The sequence below is a fragment of the Mycteria americana genome, chromosome 22 (assembly GCF_035582795.1).
Source record: "Mycteria americana isolate JAX WOST 10 ecotype Jacksonville Zoo and Gardens chromosome 22, USCA_MyAme_1.0, whole genome shotgun sequence".
Classification (NCBI taxonomy): Eukaryota; Metazoa; Chordata; class Aves; order Ciconiiformes; family Ciconiidae; genus Mycteria; species Mycteria americana.
The window spans coordinates 5503753-5529592 of record NC_134386.1 but is presented as its reverse complement, the minus strand read 5'-3'; the positions used below and the strand labels follow the sequence as shown (position 1 = coordinate 5529592).

The following is a 25840-nucleotide window of genomic DNA, read 5'->3' as shown; positions in this document are numbered from 1 at the left end:
AGTTCCGCCCCCTCCTCCCCCAGGAGCCAGGGGTGGGGGCTTGTCCTAGAAACCTTTTATTGGGGTGGTGGCACCCGGGGAGGTTCCTGCGACATCAGAGCAGCACCCTGCGGGGCGCGGGCAGGTCCCAGCGCTGGGGGCTGCACCCCCGGCCCCCCCCGCTGCAGCGGGACCCCCTGGGGCAGCAGTGGCGGCCGTCGGAGCAGCAGGAGCCCTGCGGAGAGATGGGGGGTGAGGGGGGAGGAGGAGGTGATGCCCACCCTGACCCCCACCCTGGTACCCCCCCCCCACTAACCTGGGCGAAGGGGCAGCACCCCCAGGAGCCCCCCCGGCTGCGGCAGCACCGCTGTCCGCCGCGGCAGGAGCGGGCAGCATCGCAGGGCACGCTGGCAGCGGGCTGGGTGCTGGCAGCGGGCTGGGTGCTGGCAGCTCGCAGCGGGGCGGGAGGGGGGGTGGGTGCCCGGCGGGGGGGTGCGGGGGCCGGCAGCAGGCGGGGGGGTGCCAGCAGCTTCTCGCAGCTCTGGGCGGCCTCGTTGCAGGTGTAGCCCCGGGGGCAGCAGTGCTGGTCGTCCCTGCAGCAGACGGCCTGGGGGGCGAGGCTGGGCTCAACGGGGGACCCAGGCGCCCGGGTGCCACCCTGACCCCCTCCCCCCCCCCCAGGTACCTCCCCCCCGGCCCCGCTCACGCCCAGCAGCAGCCCCAGGGACTGTGCCGGATCCTGTGCCCAAGGTGCCCGCAGAGCCCCCATGGAGGGGGGCAGTGATGGAGTTGGGGGCGTCCCATGTCCCTGTGTCCCCCCATGTCCCTGTGTCCCCCAGCCCTGCTTGTCCCCAAACACCCCACAGCCCCGCTCTGCCCCAAAGCCCCCCCCCTCCCATCCCCAACCCCTTGTGCCCTGGAACAGCCCCCCCCCCCCATGCCCCCTCCAAAGGCCCCCCCCAAACCTGCTCCAGCGGGCAGCACCCCCAGCTGCCCGAGCTCAGCGGGCAGCACGTGCTCCCGTCAGGACAGCTCGTCTTGTTGTCACACTTCACGTCCCCCCCACGGGCCAGCGCCGGGGTCTTCCGCAGCCAGGGCCGGCGGCCCCCCCCCTCCTGCAGGCAGCTGCCCGCAGCCGGGTCGCAGGTGTAGCCCTGGGGACAGCAGTGCACGTGGTCGTCGCAGCAGACGGCCTGGGGGGCGAGAAGGGGGGTCTGAGCGCGGCCCGGCCCCCCGGGACCCCCACATCCACGTTGGGGGACCCCCAGGGGACAAACCATACCCCTCCTGCCTGTTCCCGCCCTCCCTTGTCCCCTGTACCCCCCATCCCGAACTGGTTCCATCCATGCTTGGGGGGAGGGGGGGGGGATATGGGGGCCCCCCCATCACTCTTGTCCCCTCACAGTGGGACACACAAAGGCTCCCAAGCATCTTGGTGGCCTCGTGTCCCTTCATCACTTCCTGCCACTGGATCCCCAAACTGGTCCCAGTTAGCAGAGGGGGTCTGGCAGGTGCCCAGCAAAGGGGCCCGGTGTCACCCCCCTCCCCGTGGGACATCAGGGGCGTGGGAGCCCTGGGCTGGCCACATCCCTCCTGGGGCACATGGGACATTGGCCCTTATCCCTCCCAGGGCACAGGGGACATCTGGCATCGTTCCTCCTGGGGGACAGGGAACATCAGCCATCGTCCCACCCAGGGCACAGGGGACACCTGCCCCACCCTGCAGAGCGGGAGTGGGTCTGTCCCAGGGGACAGGAGGTGGCAGTGTCCTGTTGAACATCCCCATGTCCCCAGGGCCTGGGCTCCAGCCGCTCAGGGTCCCTTGAGCTGTGTCCCCCCCCCAAGGACACCTCGGGCCCCCCAGGTCTCAGCCCAGCCCAGGCACCCCTGCTCCCCGGGGTGCGCCGCCCTGGTCCCCCACCCCGCTGGGGACCCCAGCATGTTCTTGTCCCCATATGAGGACCCCCTGTCCCTGTGGCCAGGCCCCCCCCAAACCTGCTCCAGTGGGCAGCACCCCCAGACCCCCAAGGTCAGCGGGCAGCACGTGCTCCCGTCAGGACAGCTCGTCTCCTCGTCACACTGCACGTCCCCCCCACGGGCCAGCGCCGGGGTCTTCCGCAGCCAGGGCCGGCGGCCCCCCCCCTCCTGCAGGCAGCTGCCCGCAGCCGGGTCGCAGGTGTAGCCCTGGGGACAGCAGTGCACGTGGTCGTCGCAGCAGACGGCCTGGGGGGCGAGAAGGGGGGTCTGAGCGCGGCCCGGCCCCCCGGGACCCCCAGATCCACGTTGGGGGACCCCCAGGGGACAAACCGTACCCCTCCTGCCTGTTCCTGCCCTCCCTTGTCCCCTGCCCCCCCCGATACTGGCCTGGCTCCATCCCATACAGGTGAGGGGGGGGATATGGGGACTCCCACCACCCTTGTCATCCCCCAGCCAGACACCCTGACATCCCAGAGCATCCCAGTGGCCTCGCACCCCTTCACCACCTCCCAGCACTGGAGCCCCAAACTGGTCCCAGTTAGCAGAAAAGGTCTGAATGGGGGACCAGCAAATGAGCCCAGTGTCACCCTCCCGATCCCATGGCATATCAGGAGCCCTGGGCCTGGCCTTGTCCCTCCTGGGCGACAGGGGACATTGGTCCTCATCGCACCCAGGGCACAGCAGACATCTGCCCCATCCTGCGGGGCAGGGGACAGGAGGTGGCAGTGCCCGGCTGAATGTCCCCATGTCCCCAGGGCCTGGGCTCCAGCCGCTCAGGGTCCCTCGAGCTGTGTCCCCCCCCAAGGACACCTCGGGCCCCCCAGGTCTCAGCCCAGCCCAGGCACCCCTGCTCCCCGGGGTGCACCGCCCTGGTCCCCCACCCCGCTGGGGACCCCAGCATGTTCTTGTCCCCATATGAGGGCCCCCTGTCCCTGTGGCCAGGCCCCCCCCAAACCTGCTCCAGCGGGCAGCACCCCCAGCTGCCCGAGCTCAGCGGGCAGCACGTGCTCCCGTCAGGACAGCTCGTCTTGTTGTCACACTTCACGTCCCCCCCACGGGCCAGCGCCGGGGTCTTCCGCAGCCAGGGCCGGCGGCCCCCCCCCTCCTGCAGGCAGCTGCCCGCAGCCGGGTCGCAGGTGTAGCCCTGGGGACAGCAGTGCACGTGGTCGTCGCAGCAGACGGCCTGGGGGGCGAGAAGGGGGGTCTGAGCGCGGCCCGGCCCCCCGGGACCCCCACGGGACAAACCGTACCCCTCCTGCCTGTTCCCGCCCTCCCTTGTCCCCTGTACCCCCCATCCCGAACTGGTTCCAGCCATGCTTGGGGGGGGAGAGGGGAGGGGATATGGGGGCCCCCCCATCACTCTTGTCCCCTCACAGTGGGACACACAAAGGCTCCCAAGCATCTTGGTGGCCTCGTGTCCCTTCATCACCTCCTGCCACCGGATCCCCAAACTGGTCCCAGTTAGCAGAGGGGGTCTGGCAGGTGCCCAGCAAAGGGGCCCGGTGTCACCCCCCTCCCCGTGGGACATCAGGGGCGTGGGAGCCCTCCCTGTCCCTCCTGGGGGACATCGGCCCTCATCCCACCCAGGGCACAGGGGGACATCTGCCTGTCCCAGGGGGCAGAGGGAACCCCCGTCCTTGTCCCTCCCGGGGGCCAGACCCCCCCGCACCCCCATACCTCCTCCAGCGGGCAGCACCCCCAGGCCCCCGAGCTGAGCTGGCAGCACGTGCTCCCATCGGGGCAGCTCGTCTCCTCGTCACACTTCACGTCACGAGCTGGGGACAAGGGGACAGTCGGGAGGCGGCGTCCCCTCCCCGGGCCAGGACAGGGTGGGATTGGCCGCCCCCCGGGGGGGTCCTCACCTTTGGGCAGGGATGCCAGGGGCCGTGCCCAGCCCCCTGACGAGGTGCAGGTCGAGCGCTCCAGGTCGCAGGCAGTGCCCTGCGGGCAGCAGTGCTGCCCGTCGCTGCAGCACACCGCCTGCCCGGGGGAGAGCCCGCCGTCGGTGCCTGCCGGACCCCAGCCCACCCTGCCCGCCCGGGGGGTCCCAGCGGTGCCACGGACGGGGCGGGCTGCCGGCGTGGGGTGCCTGCTATGGGGCGCCCGGCACAGGGTGCTCAGCGCGGGGTGCCTGGGACGGGGTGCCCGGCATGGGGTGCTCGGTATGGGGTGTGGGGATGGGGTGCTCAGCACGGGGTGCTCGGCGCGGGGTGCCCAACATGGGGTGCTTGGAACAGGGTGCCTGGCATGGGGTGCTCAGCGTGGGCTGCCCGTACAGGGTGCCCGGTATGGGGCGCATGGCTCGGGGCGCCTGGCATAGAGTGCCCGGCATGGGGTGCCCAGCTCAGGGTACCCAACGTGGGGTGCTCAGGACAGGGTGCCTGGGACGGGGTGCCCAGCATGGGGTACCCAGTATGGGCAGCCAGTACAGGGGGCCCGGTATGGGACAGCTGGCACGGGGTGGCCAGTACGAGGTGCTTGGGACACAGTGCCTGGTGCGGGGTGCCCAGCGTGGGCTGCTCGGCGCGGGGTGCCCAGCGTGGGGTGCCCAGCGTGGGGTGCCCGGTGCGGGGGTCTGGTATGGGACGCCTGGTATGGGTTGGTGGGCGTGGGGTGCCTGACGTGGGGAGCCTGGTACAGGGTGCCCGGCATGGGGTGCCCAGCGCAGGGTGCCTGGCGTGGGGTGCTTGGTATGAGGTCCCTGGCAGGAGGTGCCCGGTGCGGGGTGTCCGGCGCGGGGCCAGCACTCACGTTTTGCAGGGGACAGCAGCCGTACTGCGCCGAGGGCAGCTGGCAGCAGGTAGCACCGTCGGGACAGGCCGAGCGGCCGTCGGGGCACAGCACCTGGCGCAGCGTGACTGCGGGAGGACACACACACACAGCGTCACCGTGCCCCCTCCCCAGCTCCGTGTCCCCTCCGCGGGGACAGCGAGGACACCCCACCACCCAGACTGGGACACCCCTCACCTGCTGCCGGGGGCTGGCGCTTCCAGGCGGGGAACTTGGTGCCCAGGGGGACATCACCGGCGGGTGACAGGCAGCGCCCGTGGGCCAGGTCGCAGACGGTGGCGTGGGGACAGCAGTGCACCTTGTCGGCACAGCACGAGGCCTGCGGGCGCCGGACCCGCTCGTCACAGCGGTGGCCGCGTGACGTCCCCCACCAATGTCCCTATGTCCCCCCCCCCCCCGTACCTGGGGCATGGGGCAGCACCCCCAGGCGCCGCTGGCCGTCATGCAGCAGGTGGCATTGTCGGGACACTCAGACTGTCCGTCAGGACAGGGGACAGCACGGGGTCCTGCGGAGAGTGCGGACGGGGTGAGAGACCCCCATGCCCCCCACCCAGGCCCACCCATGTCCCCCCACCCACGTGTGACCCCCCCGTACCTGGGGACACGATGCAGGATTCGCCGTCGGCGCTGCAGTGGGACCCTCGGGGACAGCAGCGGTGGCCGCCGGCACAGAGGACTCCCTGGGGGGAGAGAAGATGGGGGTGGGAGGGCTGCGGGGGGGGGGGCAAGACCCCCAAAATGGTGGAGAGAGGGAGGAAACTGAGGCACGGCGGGCAGACTCACCTCTGGCAGAGGGCAGCTGGCTCCGGCGGGGCACGACGAGCCATCCCGGCACGCTGCCGCGCTGCTGGCAGGCAGGACCTGGGGAGGGGAGTACGGGGGGGTTACCCACTGGTGGGGGCACGCCCCCGTACCCACCCCCCCGACCCTGGGCACTCACTGGGGTGGCGGGGCACGGCTGCCCGTCGGGGCATCGCAGCCAGGCACCGGCTCCGGCCAGGGCCAGCCACAGCGGCAGGAGGGTCCTCATGGCGCTGGGGACACCTGCGGGCAGCGGAGCCCCCCCAGCACCGCCGTGCCTCAGTTTCCCCACTCACGAGGGGGAGGCAGGCCTCTGCCACGGCACCGCGCTCCGGCTCTCGCTTCCCCTTTCAGCCGGGTGCCGGGAAGCCCCGGCCCCCCCCTCCTCTCCCTGGGCCCCCCCACCCCAGGATGCCTGGGGGGGCCACCCCAGGGCGCTGGGGGGGCACCCACACGTGCCGGGGGGGCCGCTGTGGTGTCTGGCACCCCAACCGCTGCCCGCAGCACCCCGATAACATCTCCCCGCAGCACAGGAAGCCAGCACCGCTGTCGGGGGGGGGGCAGCCCCCCCGGCCAGCACCCATGGGTGCTAAGGGCTGCCCCACACCCCCCTGCCGAGTCCGTTGTCCCCCCCGCACGCCCTGCCGTCCCCGCCACCCACTTCCACAATCACTTTCACTTCCCTTTCCCCACGTGGCGTGACACTGCCCCCCCCCCCCCCCCCCCCGGCATCTGTGAGTGTGCGGCCCCGTCCCACGGGTGGGGACCCATGGGTGTGCTGCCCCCCCCCAGCTCCCACCCGGGGGCGAAACTGAGGCAGGCCCAGGCCCCACAGCCCCCCCGGCAGCCGGGACATGCCGTGGGGGGGTCACCGCCCCCGGGGACCCGATGTGGGAGGGACCCTGTGCGGGGGGCAGGGGGTGGCCCTGACCCCTCGGTGTCACCGCACTGTGTCCCCCCCCACACCCGGGGCCCCCAGGGCAGGGCTGGGCCCTCCCCACAGCCTCCGCAGGGACACTGACGGCCCGGACCCAGCGCTCCCAGTGCCTCCCAGTGCCCCCAGAACCCCCCATGACTACCAGTGCTTCCCAGTGCCCACCAGTGTCTCCCACCGCGCCCAGAGCGCCCTGTGACCCCCAGTGCCCCCTAGTACGTCCCAGTGCTCCGAGGGACTCCCAGTGCCTCCCAGTGTCCCCAGAGACTCCCAGTACCTCCCAGTGTCCCCAGTGACTCCCAGTGCCTCCCAGTACCTCCCAGTGCCCCCCAGTGCGTCCCAGCACCTCCCAGTGCCCCCAGTGACTCCCCGTGCCCCCCAGGACCTCCCAGGGAATCCCAGGACCTCCCAGTGCCCCCAGGGAATCCCAGTATTCCCAGCGCCCCCTGTGCCTCCCAGCACCTCCCGGTGCCCCCCGCCCCGCCCCGGCCCGTACCCGCTCCCGGTACCTGCCCCGCTCCCAGACCCGCCGCCCGGGTCGCGGTACCGGCCCGCCGCAAGCCCCACCCCCCGTCCCCCATTGGCCCCCCGCCCCACTCGCCCCGCTCCCATTGGCCAACTCGGGGAAAGGGGGCGGGGAGCACCGCCCCTCACCCTCACCACTTTCCCCGCCCTCCCGTCACGTGACGCGGGGGCACATGACCGCAGCCCCCCGAGCGTGGGTGCGCTGAGCCGGCCCGGCCTCGGCCCGCTGGCCCCGGGGCCACCCGGAGCGGTGGCGCCTCCGCGGCGGGACCCGGAGCCCCTGGCCGGGCACGGGGCCTCGCACCGCGCTGTGCTGAGCCCTGCGGCCCCCGCAGGGCCTCGCTTCTGGGGCGGGCAGCCCCCCCAACCGCCCCCAAATCCTCCCCAGGCCACTCCGAGCCCCTCCCAATACCTGCCGACCCCTCCCCACCAAACCTCCCAAGCCCCTGCAACCCCCCCAACCCTCCACCAACCCCTCAACCCCCACCTCCCGAACTCCCAATCCCTCCCAAGCCCATCCAACCCCCTCAAGCCCCTCCTAAGTCCCCCAACCCCCTCCAAAGCCCCCCGAGCCCCCCAACCTTCCCCACCCCCAGGGACCCCGCCAAACCCCCAAGTCCCCTCAAATCCCCTCCCAACTCCCCCCGAGAGCCCCAACCTTCCCACAACCCCCCCAAACTCCCACCCCCCCAAGCCACCTCCAATCCCCTCACCCCTCCCAAATCCCTGCAACCCCCTCCAGCCCTCCCCAACCCCCCCCAATGTCCCTGCCAAACCCCCAAACCCCCTTAAAACCCCCTCAACCCCCCTAAACTCCCACCCCCCCAGCCCCTCCTAACCCCCCAATGTCCCCCAAATCCCCCAACCTCCCCCAAGCCGCCCTAAACCTCCCCTACCCCCCTGCCAAACCCCCAAGCCCCCTCCAAATCCCCTCCAAACCCCCCTAAACACCCGTCCAACCCCCCCTGAACTCCCAACCTGCCCCCCCAAATCCCCTCCAAACCCCCTCATCCCCCCCCGGCCCCCCCAAACCCCCCTCTGGAGCCAGAAACCACAGGGCCAGGCCAGACCCGGGGCCCCCCATGATGGGGGGGACATCCCGGGGGGTTTATTGGCAACGAGGGGTGCCGGGGTGGGGGAGTCTCAGATGGCCGACTGCTCCTGCCGGAAGGCCTCGGTGGCCGGTGGCTGGTCGGTCTCGGTGGCCATGGCGGCCTGGCGCAGCACCGCCATGTGCTCCTCGGCGGCCGCCAGCGACCGCTCGACCCAGTGGCGGGCAGCGGGCTGGCAGCAGGCGCTGCGGGTCACCAGCACCAGGTGGCTGACCGACAGCAGCAGTGCAGCCGCCCTGCGGGGACACGGTGGCCTCGTCACCTCCCGCCCTGTGCTGGACAGGGATGGTGGCTTTGCTGCTGGGAGCGTGGCTTGTGCCTCAGTTTCCCCATCTGCAGCACGGGGTGTGGAGGTCATCCCCCATCCTGCTGGGTCACCCCGCAGTGGTTGTCCCCAGCTACGTGGCACGGGGCAGCACTGGTGTCCCCCCTGCCCACCCATGGGTGTCCCCCCACCCAGGGAGCGTCCCCGTCCCTCCCGCCGGCGTCACCTCGCATCCAGCAGTTTGGGGTCCAGCGGCGGGTACATGGATCTCACCACGTCGTCCACCCTGCCGGTGGGGATGGCGTTAGCCCCAGGGGACACCGCGGTGACACCCTCCATCACACCCCCAAGAGCCCCGGGACCCCCCCTGTCACCTGGGGCTGATGCGTTTGGCCACCACGATGATGTCACCCAGGCTGGCGGGGGACTTCACGCGGGCACCCGAGCCCATGGTCATGGCCACCAGCTTCTCCGTCAGTGTGTGACAGATCTGCGGGCCGGGGGGGACAGAGACAACGGGAGCGGGGCCAGGGTGGGCGCTCAGTGCCACCATTGCCACCAGCGCCACCGGTACCACCATGGCCACCAGTGCCACTCCCTGGACTCACCTTCAGGATGGCGATGCAGTGGGACACCAGACCCCTGCGGAGAGGGAGGAGGGTGTGAATCCGGGCGGACCCCCCTCCTGCTCGCCCCCCGCATCCCCCCCACCTGCCTGCCCATACCCCGGGTCCCCCAGACCCCTGGGGACATTCCCACCCAGAGACCAGCTTGAGGACCACCCCTTCTTGGGACTGGCCATGGCTTGGTGACCCCCAAATCTCTGCTACCGGCATCCCGTGATGGGGTTGGCACTGCATGGGGGTCCCCAGCAGTGGTGTGGGGGACACAGGGCACGCTGGGGGGACATCACACACTTCACACACTTACGAGGCGTCCTCGACCCAGTCCTCGTTCTCCAGGATGGCCTCGATGTGGGGGTTGGTGATGACCACGTCGTCCAGCTCCAGCTCTGAGGGCTCTGACGGCGTCTCGGTGGTCCCCATCAGGTCCACAATGGGTCTGTTGGGGACATGGGGGACATCCCTGGAGGCAGGGCCACCTCCTTGGGCTCCCCCCCCGGCCCCCAACACCCTGATGATGCTGACATGTCCCCAGCATCGTCCCCCTGATGATGGTGGACACGTCCCCAGCATTGTCCCCAGCCCATGTGGTTTGGGGTCCCTCCCCGATCCCCCTCCCCCGGTGGGGACGGGAATGACGCCACCCCCGTGGGATCACTCACTTGGTGTCGTAGTGGTGCCGGAGGTCTTTGGGGTGGCAGTACCGCTGCCGGCAGACCACCACCAGCGCCACGAAGGACGCCAGGAAGATGGTGGCCAGCACCCCGATGGCCACGATGACGACCGTCTCCATGGCTGGTCCCCGCCGGGGGGGATGGCTCAGGTGTCCGGTGCCATCTCGGCACAGCGGGGTCTGTGGTGATGGGGGGACCGGGGAGGGGTTGGGACCCCCACGGATGCTCCCTCTATCCCCTCCTGCACCCCAAAATGCCCGGCCAGGTCCCAGTGTCACCCACTGATGGACCCCTGCCCCGGGGGTCCTGCTGGAGGCAGTGTCACCCGGGGGGGGACCGGGGGAAAGGGGTGATGCTGGGGGCGGGGTGGAGCAGGATTCGGCCACGGTACGTGGGGAGCTGCCCCCACCCCACCACCACGGCCACAGTGACAGGGGCAGGAGCTGGGAGCAGGAGAGCGAGGTCTGGGCCGTATGGGGCCGTGGGGACCCCCAGAGCCCTGTCCCTATGGGGCCATGGGGTCCCCCTGAGCCTGATCCCTGTGGGGACCCCAGAGCCCCGTCCCTGCAGGGCCATGGGGTCCCCCAGAGCCGGCCGGGACCCCCATGCCACCGTGTGGGACAGACAGGGGGTCCCCAGCGGTGCCCACCCTGGGGCGGGGAGAGGACCCCGTCCCGCCGGGGTGGGGGACACCCAGCTCTGCCCTCCCTACCTGCTGCCAGCCGGGAGCCACTGCCGGGGAGGGACACGGGGACGGTGCCACTTCCGCACCGCCCGTGCAAACACCACCGGCTCCCGACCTTTACACCCTGACTCATGCCCGGACCCCCCACCGGGGGGGGTGCCAGACGTGACCCCCAAACCCTCCAGCCCCACTCCCTGGTGCATCCCCCCTCCCACCCTTTATTTCCCCTAAATCCCATTGAGTTTTAAGCCAGGTTTAGTAATTTGGTTTAAATTTCCAGGCCGGGTGCACTTGTCCCCACCCCCCCCACCCCCCCGCAGGGCTGGGGACAGCATGGGACACACACCCCCCCACCCCCACCCCCACCCCCACCCGGTGGCCCTGTCCCCCCCCCGCCCCGTTCCCACCGCGATTAACGCCTTAAGAGGGATTTTGGCCACCAAAGCCGGTTCTGCGCCGTAACCCCTCGGTGCCTGGTCCTGGGGGAGTGGGGGGGGTGACAGCCCCGGGGGGGGTCCCCACCCCCCGGCCCTGGGGGGTCCCTGCCCCCGGCTGGGTTGGGGTCGGGTCCTGCCTGTGCAGCGCCGAGCACTGGGGGGGTCCTGTGGCAGCAAGGGGAAGGGGGGGGTCTGGGGGGGTCCTGCGAGGGTGGGGATCGCTGCTGGGGGGGTCCGGGGGTCCCTGTGAGGATCTGGGGGGGGGGGTTGATGCTGGGGGGCTCTGGGGGGTCCCTGTGAGGCTCGGGGGGGGTTGCTGCTGGGGGGGGTCCGGGGGGGCCCTGAGCGGGGTCGCTGCTGGCGGCTCGACGCGGTCCCTGCTCCTGCACAGCCCCGGTGGCGGGAGGGGGGCACGGGACTGACGGGGGTCCCGCAAGGCCCTCGGGGGGGGTCGCTCCGGGGGTCCCAAGGGGAGGGGTCTCTCTGGGGGTCCTGCACGGCTCTATGGGGGGCATCTGTCCCAGGGGTCCCCTACAGCCGCGGGGGGGGGGGGAGGGGGGCGGGCGCTCCCGGGGGTCCCAAGGGGCCGGGGGGGGGGGGGGTCGCTCCGCCGGTCCCGAGGGGGGATCGCCCCGGGGTCCCCTCCCGCCCCCGCCCCGCCCGCGGGGTCGCGCCCCCCCCCCCCCTCGGCGGGTCCCGGGCGGAGCGGCCCCCCCGGCCCCCGGCCCCCGCACCTGGAGCCGCTCCGCGGCGGCCGCGCACAAGATGGAGCCGGGCGGGGGGCGCGGAGCGGGGCCGGCAGCGGGGCCCTGCCCGGCTCTGCCCCCGCCCGCCCCCGGGCCGGGCCCGCCCCGCGCCGCCCCCGGCCCCCGGCCCGGCCCCGCCCGCCGCCCCGCCCCGGAGGGGCCCCGAAGTTTCCCCGTCGTGTCCCAGAGCGGCCCCTCGTGTCCCAAAGTGTCCCCGCCGTGTCCCCTCGTGTCCCAAACTACCACCACTGCACCCCTGAAGCATCCCCTCGTGTCCCCAAGTACCTCCTTGTGCCCCAACGTCTCCCCACTGCATCCCAAAGGCTCTCCGTCATGACCCCTCGTGTCCCCCTCTGTCCCGAAGTGTCCCCATTACATCCCAAAGTGTCCCCACCGCACCCCAAAGTGCCCTTGCTGTGTCCCCAAGTGTCTCCGCCGCATCCCAAAGTGTCCCTTCTATACCCCAGCCACCCCCCCCGCGTCCCAAACCCCTGTCATACGCTGACCTGCCCCTCTTGTGTCCCAAAGCGTCACCACCGTGTCCCAAAGCATCCTCCTCGTGTCCCTGCCGTGCCCTGTAGTGTCCCCATTATGTCCCAAAGCATTTCAGTTGTGTCCCCTACTATCCCTTTTGCGTCCCGTACTCTCCTGGTTGTGTCCCAAATTGTCTCCATCATGCCCAAAGTGACAGGAGCTCATGTCCCACTGGCACCCGCTCCCCACCACATCGCTCTCAGCACCCGTCCCCACTGTCTGCAGTGACACTCGGGGCGACGTGGCGTCTGGCGATGCCAGCCAGGAAAGGCGTCCCAAAGCCCAGGGGACATGGTCACCATGGTGGCCTGCAGTTTCGCCCCTCTGGGCATGCCGAGGTCCCCTCCTCCTCCTGGGGTACAAGGGGCACATCTTGTCCCCAAGGGCCACCAGGAGCCAAGGGGCACTGAGCCCCGGCTGTGCTCCCGGTGTCCCTGGGGATGTCCCCGTGCCCTGCCAGCAACGCCTCGTCCTTGCAGCTGAACGGGCTCTTTATTCGGGAATATGTCGGCGGGCTCGTGCCAGACACCGGCTCCGGCTGCGGCACAGCCTGGCTTCTCCCTGCCCACCCCGCCGGTGGCACTGTCCCCGTGGGCACCGCCGGCCACGCACCTCCATCCTCTTACCCAGGGATGCTGGGTCTGTGCCACCGGCGAGCTGGGGACTGCAGGGCTCCACCGTCCCCTCTTGACTGATGGGGACCCCCCCAAACCCCACGCACTCCCTGGGGCTCAACCTCCGCAGATCCGGCCCCAGAGGGAGCGGGTGACAGAGGAGGACGGGGTGCTCGGGGTGCCCCCAGCTCTGGCACCCACCCCTTGAGCCTCATCCCGAGTGAGCCGGGCCACCGTGCTGCCCTTCATCAAGCCCACGATTGCCACCACCCACAGTCCAAGGTGACATGTGGCCGAGTCCTTCCCCTGAGACACTGCTTCTTCATGTCCCCCACCGCTGGGCTTGTCCCCATATGTGTCCCCAGGGGGTTTTAGCCGTCGGGGAAGATGTAGCTGTACTGGTTGAGGATGTGCTCCACCACCTGGTTCTGGAAGACCATGTGCATGGCCATGTTCCCCTCCTCGCTCGCAGGCCGCAGCAGCGTGGGGCCGAAGACGATGGCGATGCTCTGCACCGACATGCGGTTCTCCTCCTTGTACTCGATAACCCTGCGGGGACGAGGGAGGGTGTCACCTGGAATGTCCCCAAACCCAGGTCTTGTCCCCCTTCCTGCCAGCGGGTTGGGTTTGGGGGGAGTGAGACGGGTGTCACCTGCAGAGGTGGCGGAAGAGGACCTTCATGGTGTCGTGGTGGGCGGGCGGGAGGGAGAACACCAGGTCACGGATGCACCGGCCCCGCCTGGTCGGGTCCTGCATCTCTGCAAGGGGAGGGAAGACACGGTGGGGTGCTGGCTCCAGCAGCCAGAGCATCCGTCCCCATCCCCATCCCCGTCCCTGTCCCCGTCCCCATCCCCGTCCAGTCCCCATCCCCATCCCATCCTATCCCCATCCCATCACACCCCCATCCCCATCCCCATCCCCATCCCCATCCCCGTCCCCATCCCCATCCTGTCCCCGTCCCCATCCCCATCCAGTCCCCATCCCCATCCCCATCCCCATCCCCATCCCCATCCCCATCCCCATCCTGTCCCCGTCCCCATCCCCATCCCCATCCCCATCCCCATCCCCATCCAGTCCCCATCCCCATCCCCATCCCCATCCCCATCCCCGTCCCTATCCCCGTCCCTGTCCCCGTCCCTGTCCCTGGGCCTCACTGATGGCAGCGATGAACTTGTCGAAGTGGCTGAAGGGGACGAGCGGCTCCGGCAGCTCCCGGAAGAAGAGCTTCAGCGCCCCGGTGACAACATGGATGTCCTCCCAGCGCCCGTCATCCAGGTCCAGGTGCTCATCTGTGGGGCGGGGGCAGCAACTCAGGCAGGTCCCAGAGCCCCGGGGACGCACCAGGGTCCCTGTCCCCTCCCTCCCTGGCCGGAGCCCTCTCATCCTGCCCTTGGCGGGCGGTTATATCCCATTTGTCCCCCCTTGTCACCACAGGTGACCTTACCATGCTCCACTTTGTAGCGCAGCTTCTGGATGGTGGCCAGGTTGCCGCTGACCCGGTACAGCCCATCGATGTCGAGACCTGGCAGAGGACGGTGGAGAAGGGGGAAAAGCTCCCAGTTAACCGCAGCCCGCCCCGGGACGTGACACCAGCCACCATCGAGGGAGCTCCAGGTACCCACGTGTCCCCAGTGTCCCCTGGGAGATGCCCGCAGCCGGGTGGCACATGGTGACAGCGACCAGCATGGCTTTGCAGGGACGCAGCAGCCAGCTTCCAGGGAAAACCCAACCATCACATTTAGGCTTTACCCAGAGCCGTCCCCACCCCGGTGCCCCCGGGCTGTCCCTGTCCCTGTCCCCAGGCCCCGGGGCGGTACCTCTCCTCTCCACGGTCTGGATGCACTGCAGGACGAAGCGGGGCACCGTCCCCCGCTCCCGCTCGCACAGCGCCGGCAGGGAGCAGCCGAAAACCTGGTCTGGAAAAACCAATGGAGGCTTGAGCATGGCTGGGCGACGCTGAAAGGACGCCCGGTGGCAGGTCCGGGGTGGGGGACGGGGCTGGGGACATCGCAGGAGGGCCCATTCCTGTAAGGGGGGGCTGGAGGTGATGGCACATACCCAAGCCCGTCACCGTGACATGGGGTCAGGGCTGGGCTTGGTCCCCCAACCTGCTGTCCCAGCTCCATCCCTGGCTGTCCCCACCCACCTCCCAGCCTGGGGACACCCCGAGGGGCTCAGCCCCATCCTGGCACCCACCCTTGATGTAGCCCCTCTCGCGCAGGGACTGCAGCGTCGGCCGCCTCTGCAGGAACTTGCGGAGTTTGTTCCGGACTTTGCTGGAGTCGCTCTCGCCGCCGGCGCTGCCCGGTGCCTGCCCGGCCGCTGGTGGGGACGGGGCACAGGTCACCATGGTCCCAAGGGACCGGGGTACTCCCGCCATGTCCCCCCACCGTGGGGAGCCGGGGACTCCGTGCAGTGGCCTCCCCACCCTGCCCGGTGGGTGGTTTTGCCGGTGACACCCCGGTGCCCGTCCCTGTGCCGGGATGCCCGAGCTCACCTGCCCTCTTCTCGCCGCTCCCCAGCTTTTCCTGGGAGCTGAATTCAGCCCCGGTCTCGGCATCCTCCTCGCCGGGGAGGTCGGTGCCCTAGGGAAGGGGCAGCGTGAGACCCCTGTGCCCATCCCCAGGGTGGCAGGGCGGGGGGCGGTGGGCGGCAGGCGCCTGCTCACCAGCCTGCCGATGCTGTCGGCGATCGCCTTCTGCCAGGCGGCGATGATCTGCTCCGAGTCGTGCTGGATGAGGAACTCTGAGCCCTCCCGTGTCTTCAGCTGTGGGAGCAGCGGGCGGCAGTCAGGGCAGGGCCCTGGGGCTGCCCGCATTTGGCCGCGACCACCCGGCTTTGGGGGCCAGGTTATGGCTGAGAACGGCACTCGACTCGTTACACCAATGACCCCAATTGTTGCCATTTGCCGGCGAGCCGGGGTGGCCGGAAACCTCCTCCCTGTGCAAAGCCTGAGTGGAAAAACCCCTCTGGAAGCCAGGACGTCCCGTGGTGACGTCTCCATGTCCATAGGAAAGGGACAGTGGCCGGCAGCACAGCGTGTCCCTTTGCTCCCAGCCCGGGGATGTCCCCCAGCGTCCCCACCACCCCAACCCCAGCACATCCCCTTCACCACTGGCGGGATGAACCAGGCAGGTGCTGGCATCGTCACCGCCCTGCGGGCCACGTGTGCACCCTGGTGAGTGACCGATGTCCCCCCCACTGTCACCCGGCTCACCTCCAGGACGTGCTTCTTGCTGGACTTGTCCTTGCCGGCCCAGGCGAGGGTGGCCCCGCGCAGCTCCACCGTGTGCTCGGGGGTGGTCAGGGTGCTGGGGTGCCGCTGCGGGAGAAAGGGGACGAGGGTGACACCGCTGGCACCCCCCGGAGGGGACGGGGACGCCGGAGTCCTGCTCCGCAGGGGGGCTGCGGGCTTTCCTCCTCCAGAAAGGCAGGAGTGGCAAATGTCCCCTGTGGGACATCTCTGTCCCCTCCCATGGCACCGGGGTCTCCCTGCAGGACCAGGACGTGGTGCTGCTGCCATGGGGGGGGTTTCATGGCCACCAGCTTGGGGACAGCTGGAGCCTACAGCCACCGTCACCTCGTGGGACATCCCCAGCCCTGCCCGGGGACCCCGGGGGTCTTCGGCTTTAGGGTCCGTCCTGGCGACAGCACCGTGCCGGGGCAGCGTGGCAGGGGGAAAGGAGTCCCTTGCAGGCTGCCGGTGGCTGTTCCCGGGGAGGGGACGGTCCCCAGGGGTTTTCACAGGGGAAGAACATCAGACCCTCTTGCTCTCCCCATGCTCCGGGGTTCGGGGTGCTTTGGCCATGCTCCCCCTCCATCCAGCCCCCCTCCACCCCTGCTTTCCAGAAGGGTCCCTCCAGACGGAGCCCTGCACCCCCGCCCAGCGGTGGGGCCAGCACCCCGCTGAGGGCGTGGGTCCGTGCCCGCTCCTGCCCCTGCCACCCTCACCGCAGGGTGTTGCAAGACCCACGGCAGCTTCTGCATCCGGGCGGCGGGCGCTGGGTGCTGGGGGGGGGCTGGGTCAGGCGCTGCTTCCTCCCCGCTCGCCCCGACGAGCTGCGTGAGGGTGCCCCGACACCGGCCCTGGCCCAGCTCCCGCACGGGGGGAGCGCGTGTGTGCGCGGGGAGGTGTGAGCGCACGCGCGCCGGCGTGCAGCGACCCAGCCCGGTGCCGGGAGGGGCCCTTGTGCAGGGTGCTGGGCCTGTCCCGTGGGTGCTGGCCCTGACCTGTGGGCCGTGGCTCCATCCCATGGGTGCTGGCCCCATCCTACAGCTTCTGGCCCCGTCCCATGGGTGCTGGCCCCATCCTACAGCTTCTGGCCCCATCCCATGGGTGCTGGCCCCGTCCCACAGGTCCTGACCCTGTCCCATGGTTGCTGGCCTCATTCCACGTGTGCTGGTCCCATCCCATGGGTGCTGGCCCCATCCTACGGGTGCTGATCCTGTCCCATGGGTGCTGGCCCCATCCCATGGGTGCTGGCCCCATCCCGTGGGTGCTCGCCCCATCCTACAGCTGCTGGCCCCATGTCACAGGTGCTGGCCCCATCCTACAGGTGCTGACTCTATCCCATGTGTGCTGGCCCCATTTCACAGGTGCTGACCCTGTCCCATGGGTGCTGGCCCCATCCTACAGCTGCTGGCCCCATCTTACAGCTTCTGGCTCCATCCCATGGGTGCTGGCCCCATCCTGTGGGTACTGGCCCCATCCCATGGGCTGGCCCCATCCCATGGGTGCTGGCCCCATGCTGTGGGTACTGGCCCCAACCCATGGGTGCTGGCCCCATCCTACAGCTTCTGGCCCCATCCCGTGGGTGCTGGCCCCATCCCCTGGGTGCTGGCCCCATCGAGGCCGTTGGGGCTCTTACCAAGGCACCGGCGGCCGAGTGCTTGGAGTCCTTGAAGAAGGTGAGGATCCCCCCCTCCAGCACCGTCCAGGAGGAGCTCCAGTTCTTCCTGGGGAGCAGAGGGGGGGTCACGCAGGGGGACGGCACCGCCCCTGTTGCCTCCGCCCCCCCGGGGCTCCCTTCTCTGGTGGCGGGGGACACCGGGATGCGCTTACCGGAGCCGCTTCCCTCTGTCCACCGTCTTGGTGCGGTTGAGCACCCCGGCTTTTTCAAGGCTTCTAAACTGGAAGGCAAAGCGTGTGTGGGGGTCACGTTTGCCCCCTGCCCTCCCTGGTGCCGGGGTGGGGAAGGGCTGCCTGCCCCTCCTAGGGTGCTCACCTTCTCCTCCTTAAGCCCCAGCGCCGGCGGCACGGTGCTGTGCCAGGCAAAGAGCCCGCTGTCCTGGCTGGAGCCGCTGCTGGCCCGGTCGTGGCGGCCGCCCGCCAGCACCTGGAGGGGAGCGAGTGGGTGATGCCCGAGGTGCCCGTGCCAGACGGGTGCTGGGCTTTGCACCCACTGCACCCCAGAGCCCCTGCCCCCTGCTTTTGTGGCCCTGAGAGGATGCTCATCCCCTGGCAGATGCCCCTGTCCCCATCTTTGTCCCTATCCCTGTCCCTGTCCTTGTCCCTGTCCGTATCCCATTCCTGTCCCTATCCCTATTCCCATCCCTGTCCCTGTCCCCATCCTCATCCCCGTCCCCATCCCTGTCCCCATCCCCGTCCCCATCCCCGTCCCCGTACCATGTCAGAGGCAAAGTGCTCGGAGCAGAACACGGCTCCCTCGGGGTGACTGTGCCCATACCAGCCCGGGGGTGAGCCCAGCTCCTCGGGGCACCTCGGGGACAGACAGAGAGGGGCCCCTTGATCATAGGAGCCCATGGGCGAGTAGTCCTCCTCGGGATAACCCTCCAGCTCATCTGGAGACAGGTCGGGATAGTCTGTTTCCGGAGTGGGTGGCTGGAGAGAAGAAGCAGGTCAAGATCTTGTGCTGCACCAAGAGCATCCGCATCCCCAAGCCGTGGTCAGCCCAGGTGAGGGCTGCCCCATCTCCACCATCTCCATCCCCATCCCCGTCTCCATCCCCGTCTCCGTCTCCATCCCCGTCTCCATCTCCATCTCCATCTCCATCTCCATCTCCATCTCCATCTCCATCTCCATCTCCATCTCCATCTCTATCTCCATCTTCATCTCCATCTCTGTCTTTGTCTCTGTCTCATCTCCATCCCCGTCTCCATCTCCATCTCCATCTCCATCTCCATCTCCATCTCCATCTCCATCTCCATCTCCATCTCCATCTCCATCTCCATCTCCGTCTCCGTCTCCATCTCCATCTCTATCTCCATCTCCATCTCCATCTCCGTCTCCGTCTCCATCTCTATCTCCATCCCTGTCTCTGTCTCCGTCTCCATCTCCATCTCTGTCTCTGTCTCATCTCCATCCCCATCCCCATCTCCATCCCTATCCCCATCTCCGTCTCCATCTCCGTCTCCATCTCCGTCTCCATCTCCATCTCCATCTCCATCTCCATCTCCATCTCCATCTCCATCTCCATCTCCATCTCCATCTCCCACTCATCTCCGTCTCCATCTCCATCCCCATCCTCATCATCCCCGCGCCTCGCTGGGTGCTCACCCTCTGCTCCATGGGACCGTACCGCGTCACCCCAGGGTACATATCCTGGGAGCTGCCTCCGTCTCCCGCGTGGGGGGGGTCCCACGACGTCTCACCTGTTACCGAATTATAGAAAAAAGCCTGTCCGCTGGCTTCATCCACGTACTGTTCCCACTCGGGAAACGCCGGGCTGTGGGCGAGCGAGGAGGCGGGAGAGGCGACAGGACTCACTCCTTCTTCTGCCTGCCCAAAGGGACAATCCCACGTGGTCTCACCCGTCACCGGGTTATAATAAAACAAATGTCCACTGTCCGTATCTGTGTGGGTTTCCCAGTCCGACACGGAGCCACCGGGCTCCTCCGGGGCCGGGCCGGCAGCTGCAGCTTCTTCCTGCAGCTCCTGGACGTTGAGGTAGATGGGGGCAGGCGGCTCCTCCGGCTCCTTGCGCGCCTGGGGGGACACGGAGCGGTCACTCGGGTGCTGTGGCTGGCAACGGGTGCGGCGAGCCACGGGGCAGGGATGCTGGGGATGGCGCTCCTGGGATGTCCCCGCCACGGTCCCCGGGCTGGCAGACGGGTGAGGGGGCCGAGGAGCCGGAGCCTGCCCTGCCCCAGCTGCTGGGGCATCCTCCTGCCCGGGCACCCGGCCGGCGCTGCCCTGAGACACCCTCTTGTGCGGGGCAGGAGCTGAGAGCGATGGCCGGGTGGTGGAGGAGGGCACCCACAGCACCCACACACAGAATCACAGAATTGTTTAGGTTGGAAAAGACCTTTAAGATCATCGAGTCCAACCGTAAACCTAACACTGCCAAGCCCACCACTACACCATGTCCCCAAGTGCCACCTCCTCATGGCTTTTAAACACCTCCAGGGACGGGGACTCCGCCACCTCTCTGGGCAGCCCCTTCCAATGCTGGACAACCCTTTCGGTGAAGAATTTTTTCCTAATATCCAGTCTAAACCTCCCCTGGCGCAACTGGAGGCCATTTCCTCTCGTCCTATCACTTGTTACCTGGGAGAAGAGACCGACCCCACCTCTCTACCCCCTCCTTTCAGGCAGCTGTAGAGAGCGATGAGGTCTCCTCTCAGCCTCCTTTTCTCCAGGCTGAACAACCCCAGGTCCCTCAGCCGCTCCCCATCAGCCTTGTGCTCCAGACCCTTCCCCAGCTCCGTTGCCCTTCTCTGGACACGCTCCAGCCCCTCAATGTCTCTCTTGGAGTGAGGGGCCCAACACTGAACACAGCATTCGAGGTGCGGCCTCACCAGTGCCCAGTACAGGGGCACGATCACTGCCCCAGTCCTGCTGGCCATGCTATTGCTGACACAAGCCAGGATGCCGTTGGCTTTCTTGGCCACCTGGGCACACTGCTGGCTCATATTCACCCGGCTGTCAACCAACACCCCCAGGTCCTTCTCTGCCAGGCAGCTTTCCAGCCACTCTTCCCCAAGCCTGCAGCGTTGCATGGGGTTGCTGTGACCCAAGTGCAGGACCTTGCACTTGGCCTTGTTGAACCTCATACAATTGGCCCCGGCCCATGGATCCAGCCTGTCCAGGTCCCTCTGCAGAGCCCCTTCCTCCCCTCAAGCAGATCAACACTCCCGCCCAACTTGGTGTCATCTGCAAACTGACTGAGGGTGCACTCGATCCCTTCGTCCAGATCATGGATAAAGACGTTAAACAGAACTGGCCCCAACACAGAGCCCTGGGGACACCGCTTGTGACCGAGGGGACACATTGGGGCAGGGAGCACCCGCCTGGCAGTGGGGATAAGAGTCCGGCCTGGGCACACGGAGAGAGTTTGGGCTTGGGGCATCGTGGCCCCCAGCATCAGCACCCACATCTCCGGTACCCACGTCACCTGCTGTGCCTGCACCCCCGGGACCTGCGCCCGGGGCATCGGCGTCAGCGCCCCAGCACTTGCGCCCACATCGTCAGCACCCACAGGGTCTGCACGAACATCATCAGCACCCAGGTCATTGGCATCAGCACCCAGCACTTGCACCCACATCATCGGCACCCAGGTCATTGGCACCCAAACCATGAACACCCCAACATCTGCACCAACATCTGTAGCCCCAACACCAGCAACATGCCCGTCACCTGCACCCCCAGCCTCTGCACCCACCTCAGCGGCATCAGCACCCCAGCACTTGCACCCACATCGTCAGCACCCACGTCGTCTGCACCCCAACCATCGGCATCAGCACCCGGCACTTGCACCCACAGCACCTGCACCCACACATCAGCACCCTCAGCATCGGCACCCTGCGACATCAACACCCACATCACCTGCACCCCCAGCCTCTGCCCTCGAGTTGCCAGCACCCAGACCATCTGCACCCGCACCGCCAGCACCCACATCACTGGCACCGGCACCCGCACCACCAGCACCCAGACCACCGGCACCCGCACCGCCAGCACCCACAGCCCCTCCCACCCGCCCCAGCACCCTGACCCACCGGTGAGCAGAGCCGGGCGCTGAGACTGACAGCCCCATCGCCACGTCCCAAAATAAGGCCCCGAGCACCCCCGGCGTGGCTGCCTGGCTGCCCCCCGCTGTCCCCGGGGCTGCTGGGGGGACGCACGCGTCCCCTTGGGACCAGGTGGCCCCGGGCGGGCGGCTGCCGGCGGGGAATCCCCTCCTGGCACCCTTTGCTCTCCCCAGCTTTACAGCCCCTGAGCCTCCCTCCGACCTCCAACGGCCGCGGGGACAAAGTTTCCCAACGCCGGCCCTGCCCGCCATCCCGGGGTGGGGGGGGACAGTGGGTGCAGTGTCCCTGGGGACACCTTGGAGCGGAGGGGGACAGAGGACTGAGTGTCCCAGGGGCACCCCATCACCCTCCCCACCACCCCCTGACCCCCCCACCATGGCGAGTGGGGCCAGAAACCCAGTGCGAGAGGCCGCCGTCACCTCGGGGACAAGGGACATGGGGGTGACGATGGGGGACCCCCGCCACGGGGCCCCCCCCAGCACCTCCTTCCCTCCCATGGGTGCATCCCGGGGGTTTCTCTCCCCCCGGGGGGGGCTGGGTGCCCCTCGCCGCTTTGGGACAGGCACCTTGGCACCCGCCAGTGCCCGGTGCCACCTCCGCAGTGCAAACCCCCGGGGGACATTCGGGAGGCAGCTTGGAGGGAGGAGGTGACCCCACAACACCCCCCCACCCCCACCCTGGCTGGGTGCACCCATGGGTGCTGCCTACCTTCCCCAAGTGCAGCAGCCGTGACACCCTGCTACGGGACCGCTGCACAACACCCGACGCCCGGTCACCCATCTCGGTAGGCGCTGGGAAGGGGGGGCAGGCGGTGGGGGGCACCGGGAGGCTCCGGTAACACCGACGGCGCCCTGTGCCGGGCCTGCACCGACCGCGCTTCCTGCCGGGGTTCGGGGAGCGGAAGAGCCGCCTCTGAGCCCGGCGCTTGGCCTCAAGGCGGAATTGGCTTTTTTTGGGGTTGTTGTCACCCCGTCAGCCGCCACCCGTCACCCACTGGGGCAAAGCCGAGGCCGACCGAGCAGGAATTGCACCGGGACGATGCCGCGCTGGGGATACAGCTGGCGCTAACTGCGAAAACTCCCCCCAGATTTAGGTTGGCCCATCCGGCATCGTGCCCCTCCACCGGCAACGGCACGGGGACGAGCCGGGGGGCTGCGTCCCCCCAGCACTGGGTCAGCCCATCCCGGCAGCCAAGGCGGTAGATGCACATGGTGGCTGGGCCGAGGCCGCCACAGCCCCGCCGGTGCCGACGCCGGTTGGTTTTGGCACGGGTTGGGTTTAGGCAGGGGAAGGGGAAAGCTCCGGCAACGGCCCCGGGGTCGGGGACCATGCTGGGTCTCTCCCGGAGCGGGATCGGTGCCTTTGGGTGTGCAAAGAGCACCGGGAGGTCAATCCGGCACGGCCGGGGTTGCAGGGTGTAAAACGGGGTGTAAAATGGGGTGTAAAACCCAGCCCCCTGCTACTGAGACCCGTTTTCCGCCAGAGTCCCCCCCCCCGGGGTGGCACAGCCCCTCAAGCCCCCCTCAAAGAGGGGGACATGCGGGCTCGGGGTGATGCGGGTGCCTGGGGTTACCCCAAAGAGAGGTTCTGGGGTGGGAGGGGCGACAAGGATGCAGGACCCCCCCCCATTGCCCTCTCGTCCCGCTGCACCCCAGTCAGTGTCGGTGGCAGGTGAGTGGCCGGGGGACACCCCCCACCCTTGGGTGCCCCCCAACAAGAGGGGTGCAGCAGGGAGCCCCGGGGGGGTGGCTGGGAGGGGCCCCTCACTACTTACTGGCGTGGGGCGAGCGTGGGTTTTGGGGTGGCGGGGCACCCGCCTCAGCCGGGGTGCACCCAGCACCCACCTCCGGCGCTGGGTGCTGCGCCCAGGTGAGACACCCGCCCCGGCAGGGAGGAGTTGCTGCGCTTCCCTGTTAACCCCTTTCTGCCTCATCTCAGCCCGGGAACACCGCCGGGACGGGGTGTGGGACCCCCCAAGGACCCCTGGGTGGCACCGAGCCCCCCCGGGGACCGCGGGCGTTGCTGGGCTCTGCACCCCGGCGGGACACTGCTGCGGGCGCAGAGCGGGGGGGCTGGGAGAGCCCAGGGGTGCCCATGCGGGTGGGGAAACTGAGGCACGGTGCAGGGGGCTGAGCACAGAAGGCTCTCGGGGTGGGTGCCCGGTGGGGGGGTCGCTCACCCCCCCCCCCCCCGAGGTGGAATTCTTGGCAAACCTGTGTGTGGGGGTGGCCCACGGGTTTGGGGTCAGCTCGGTGGGGCGACGCGGGGGGTCCCAGCGGTGGCAGCAGTGCCGGGGAGCCCCTGGGTGCCACGCCGTGCCGTGCCGGGGGACGTGGGGTTGTGCCGGGGGGGGACATGGGGCATTGAATCAGCTGGGGGACCCAGGCGTCCTGCCCCCCCCAACATGCTCACCCCCCCCCCCCCCCCCCGCTGCCGTTGGGGACGGCACCGGGGATGTCACCGGGGATGTCACCGTACCTGAGCCGCGTGGCCGGACCCCAGCCACCTCCTGGCCGCATCCCTGTCCTTGCTGGGGGCGTAGAGGGTCTCAGAGCGGCTCTTGCCGAGCGGGTGAGTGTGTCCTGGGGGGTCCCTGCGCGACCCCACGGCGGTGGCACCGTGCGGCGCTGGCGTCACCCGTGCCAGGTCATCAAGGGAGTGCGAGGGTCGCACAGGCTCGGCGGGGTGGGGGCTCAGCCCCGGGGGGGCCCGAAAAGAGCTGAGCGCTGGTGGCGAGTCCCTCCGCGGCACCGAGTCCCTCCAGGGCACCGAGTCCCTCCGGGGCACCGAGCATCCTCCGGCCGGTTCCTCCGCCTGGGCAGCACCCACGAACCGGTACTCGTAGGCTGGCGGCTGCCGCAGGGTGAGCGCGGCTGCATCCATCCCGGTGTGCCCCGGCGGCGGGGGGTCAAGCGGGGCTGGGGCGGCGATGGGGGGCAGCTCCTTCACGTACTGGGCAGGGATGTAGAAGGGCCGGGTGTCCCCGCTCCTCTTGACGTGCCACCAGTGGTGGTTGGTTCGTTTCAGCAGGACGTAGCGCTCGTTCGGCTTGATGGAGACCAAGGTCCCGTCCTTGGCTCGGTACTCGAAGCCGTACTCCACCAGCACCAACGCCTCCTCCGCCGGCACTGCCGCCTCCATGGCCGCCCTGGTGCCTCCGCCTGCGGGAGACGGCACGGGGAAGGGGTGACGGCAGCTCCCAACCCCTCTCGGGGTGCGCAGTGACCCCGGGGGAGCCGAGCTGGGGGGTCCCTGCTGAGCCCCAACCCCGCGCCGACGTTGCCCAAACCGCCCAAACCTGCCTGAAACAGCCCCGGGGTCGCCGCCACCGTCCTCGCCCACCGTCCCCCAGCCCCCAAAGCCGCCGAGCCCCAAGCCCCCGAGCCCCCAAAGCCACCGTGCCCCCGGATCTCACCTCCAGCGGGGTCGGGGTGCGGGCGGGGGCGGTGGGGCGCGCAGCGGGTCCCGCTCGTGCCCGTGCTGGGCTGGTCCCGACTCGCCCCGGTTTCCTGCCAGCGCCTCGTCGAAAGACGGGGTTGGGCTCCACGCCGGCGCTGGGTGCCCGGCCCCCCGGCCAGAGGAGAGGGCGGTGGGGACCCGGCCTGTTTCCTCCCCTCGGGGTGGGAGGGAAGGGACGATGGCCGAGGGGACCCGCTGCCGCCCGGCCGAGGAAACGGCTCCTCGGGAGGTTCCTGCCGCAGGAAGGGCCCTGCCCCTCGGCCGAGCCGGGATCTGCGCCGCTGCCGGATCCGGCGTGGCCTCCCCGGGCAGGGGGATGGGACCCCCACGTAGGGGGGTCCTGTGGGAGCTGCCCTGGCTTCCCCCCCCCCCCGCCCAGGGAGTCCCACGGGGGTCCCAGCGCTGGTGGCTGCACCCCAAACCCTCCTGGCTACTGGGAGTGGGGCGGCGGGGAAAGGGGGGAAAAGAACAACGGGAGATGCTGACAGTGGTGGGGAGCAGATGGGAAGGGAAATGGGGCAGGGAAAATGGGGCAAGGTCCCCCAAACCCGGGGGGACGGAGGACAGGCAGCATCCCGGTCCCCAACCCTCCTCCCACGGAGACGCAGCATCGGGTCGGATGCGGGATTCGGCGCCTGCTGCCGAGAAGCAAACCCTGAAGACGTCTTCACTCATTAAATAAACTTTAATTATTTTT

General features: G+C 69.3%; 3 protein-coding genes across 4 annotated transcripts; all 3 read right to left on the bottom strand.

Moving 5' to 3' along the window:
• Positions 1 to 43: 43 nt before the first annotated feature.
• GRN (granulin precursor) lies at positions 44 to 7030 on the bottom strand. Of its 2 annotated transcripts, none has more exons than XM_075523023.1 (14): positions 6991 to 7030; positions 5687 to 5790; positions 5530 to 5607; positions 5342 to 5426; positions 5149 to 5252; positions 4924 to 5065; positions 4708 to 4814; positions 3819 to 3936; positions 3634 to 3731; positions 2912 to 3139; positions 1975 to 2202; positions 945 to 1172; positions 296 to 586; positions 44 to 214 (listed from the first exon to the last, which is right to left on the bottom strand). In XM_075523023.1, exons 2-14 carry the CDS (start codon positions 5774 to 5776, stop codon positions 95 to 97), a joined length of 1917 nt encoding a protein of 638 aa, XP_075379138.1. In that variant the 5' UTR covers positions 5777 to 5790; positions 6991 to 7030; the 3' UTR covers positions 44 to 94. The 2 variants fall into 2 exon arrangements, with proteins under 2 accessions (XP_075379138.1, XP_075379139.1); XM_075523024.1 differs by having other exon boundaries at positions 6995 to 7017.
• Positions 7031 to 8064: 1034 nt separating this feature from the next.
• Positions 8065 to 11636, bottom strand: TMEM98 (transmembrane protein 98). The gene is made up of 7 exons (XM_075522772.1): positions 11537 to 11636; positions 9669 to 9859; positions 9314 to 9445; positions 8992 to 9025; positions 8758 to 8873; positions 8610 to 8669; positions 8065 to 8354 (listed from the first exon to the last, which is right to left on the bottom strand). The coding sequence occupies exons 2-7, from the start codon at positions 9797 to 9799 to the stop codon at positions 8150 to 8152; spliced, it is 678 nt and encodes a 225-aa protein (XP_075378887.1). The 5' UTR covers positions 9800 to 9859; positions 11537 to 11636; the 3' UTR covers positions 8065 to 8149.
• Positions 11637 to 12685: 1049 nt separating this feature from the next.
• ARHGAP27 (Rho GTPase activating protein 27) lies at positions 12686 to 24832 on the bottom strand. Its single transcript, XM_075522841.1, has 15 exons — positions 24163 to 24832; positions 19214 to 19642; positions 18323 to 18538; positions 17922 to 18032; positions 17759 to 17826; positions 17565 to 17652; positions 15914 to 16018; positions 15365 to 15463; positions 15194 to 15281; positions 14893 to 15018; positions 14514 to 14612; positions 14141 to 14218; positions 13851 to 13985; positions 13349 to 13454; positions 12686 to 13245 (listed from the first exon to the last, which is right to left on the bottom strand). The coding sequence occupies exons 1-15, from the start codon at positions 24823 to 24825 to the stop codon at positions 13068 to 13070; spliced, it is 2589 nt and encodes an 862-aa protein (XP_075378956.1). The 5' UTR covers positions 24826 to 24832; the 3' UTR covers positions 12686 to 13067.
• Between the last annotated feature and the right edge of the window lie 1008 nt (positions 24833 to 25840).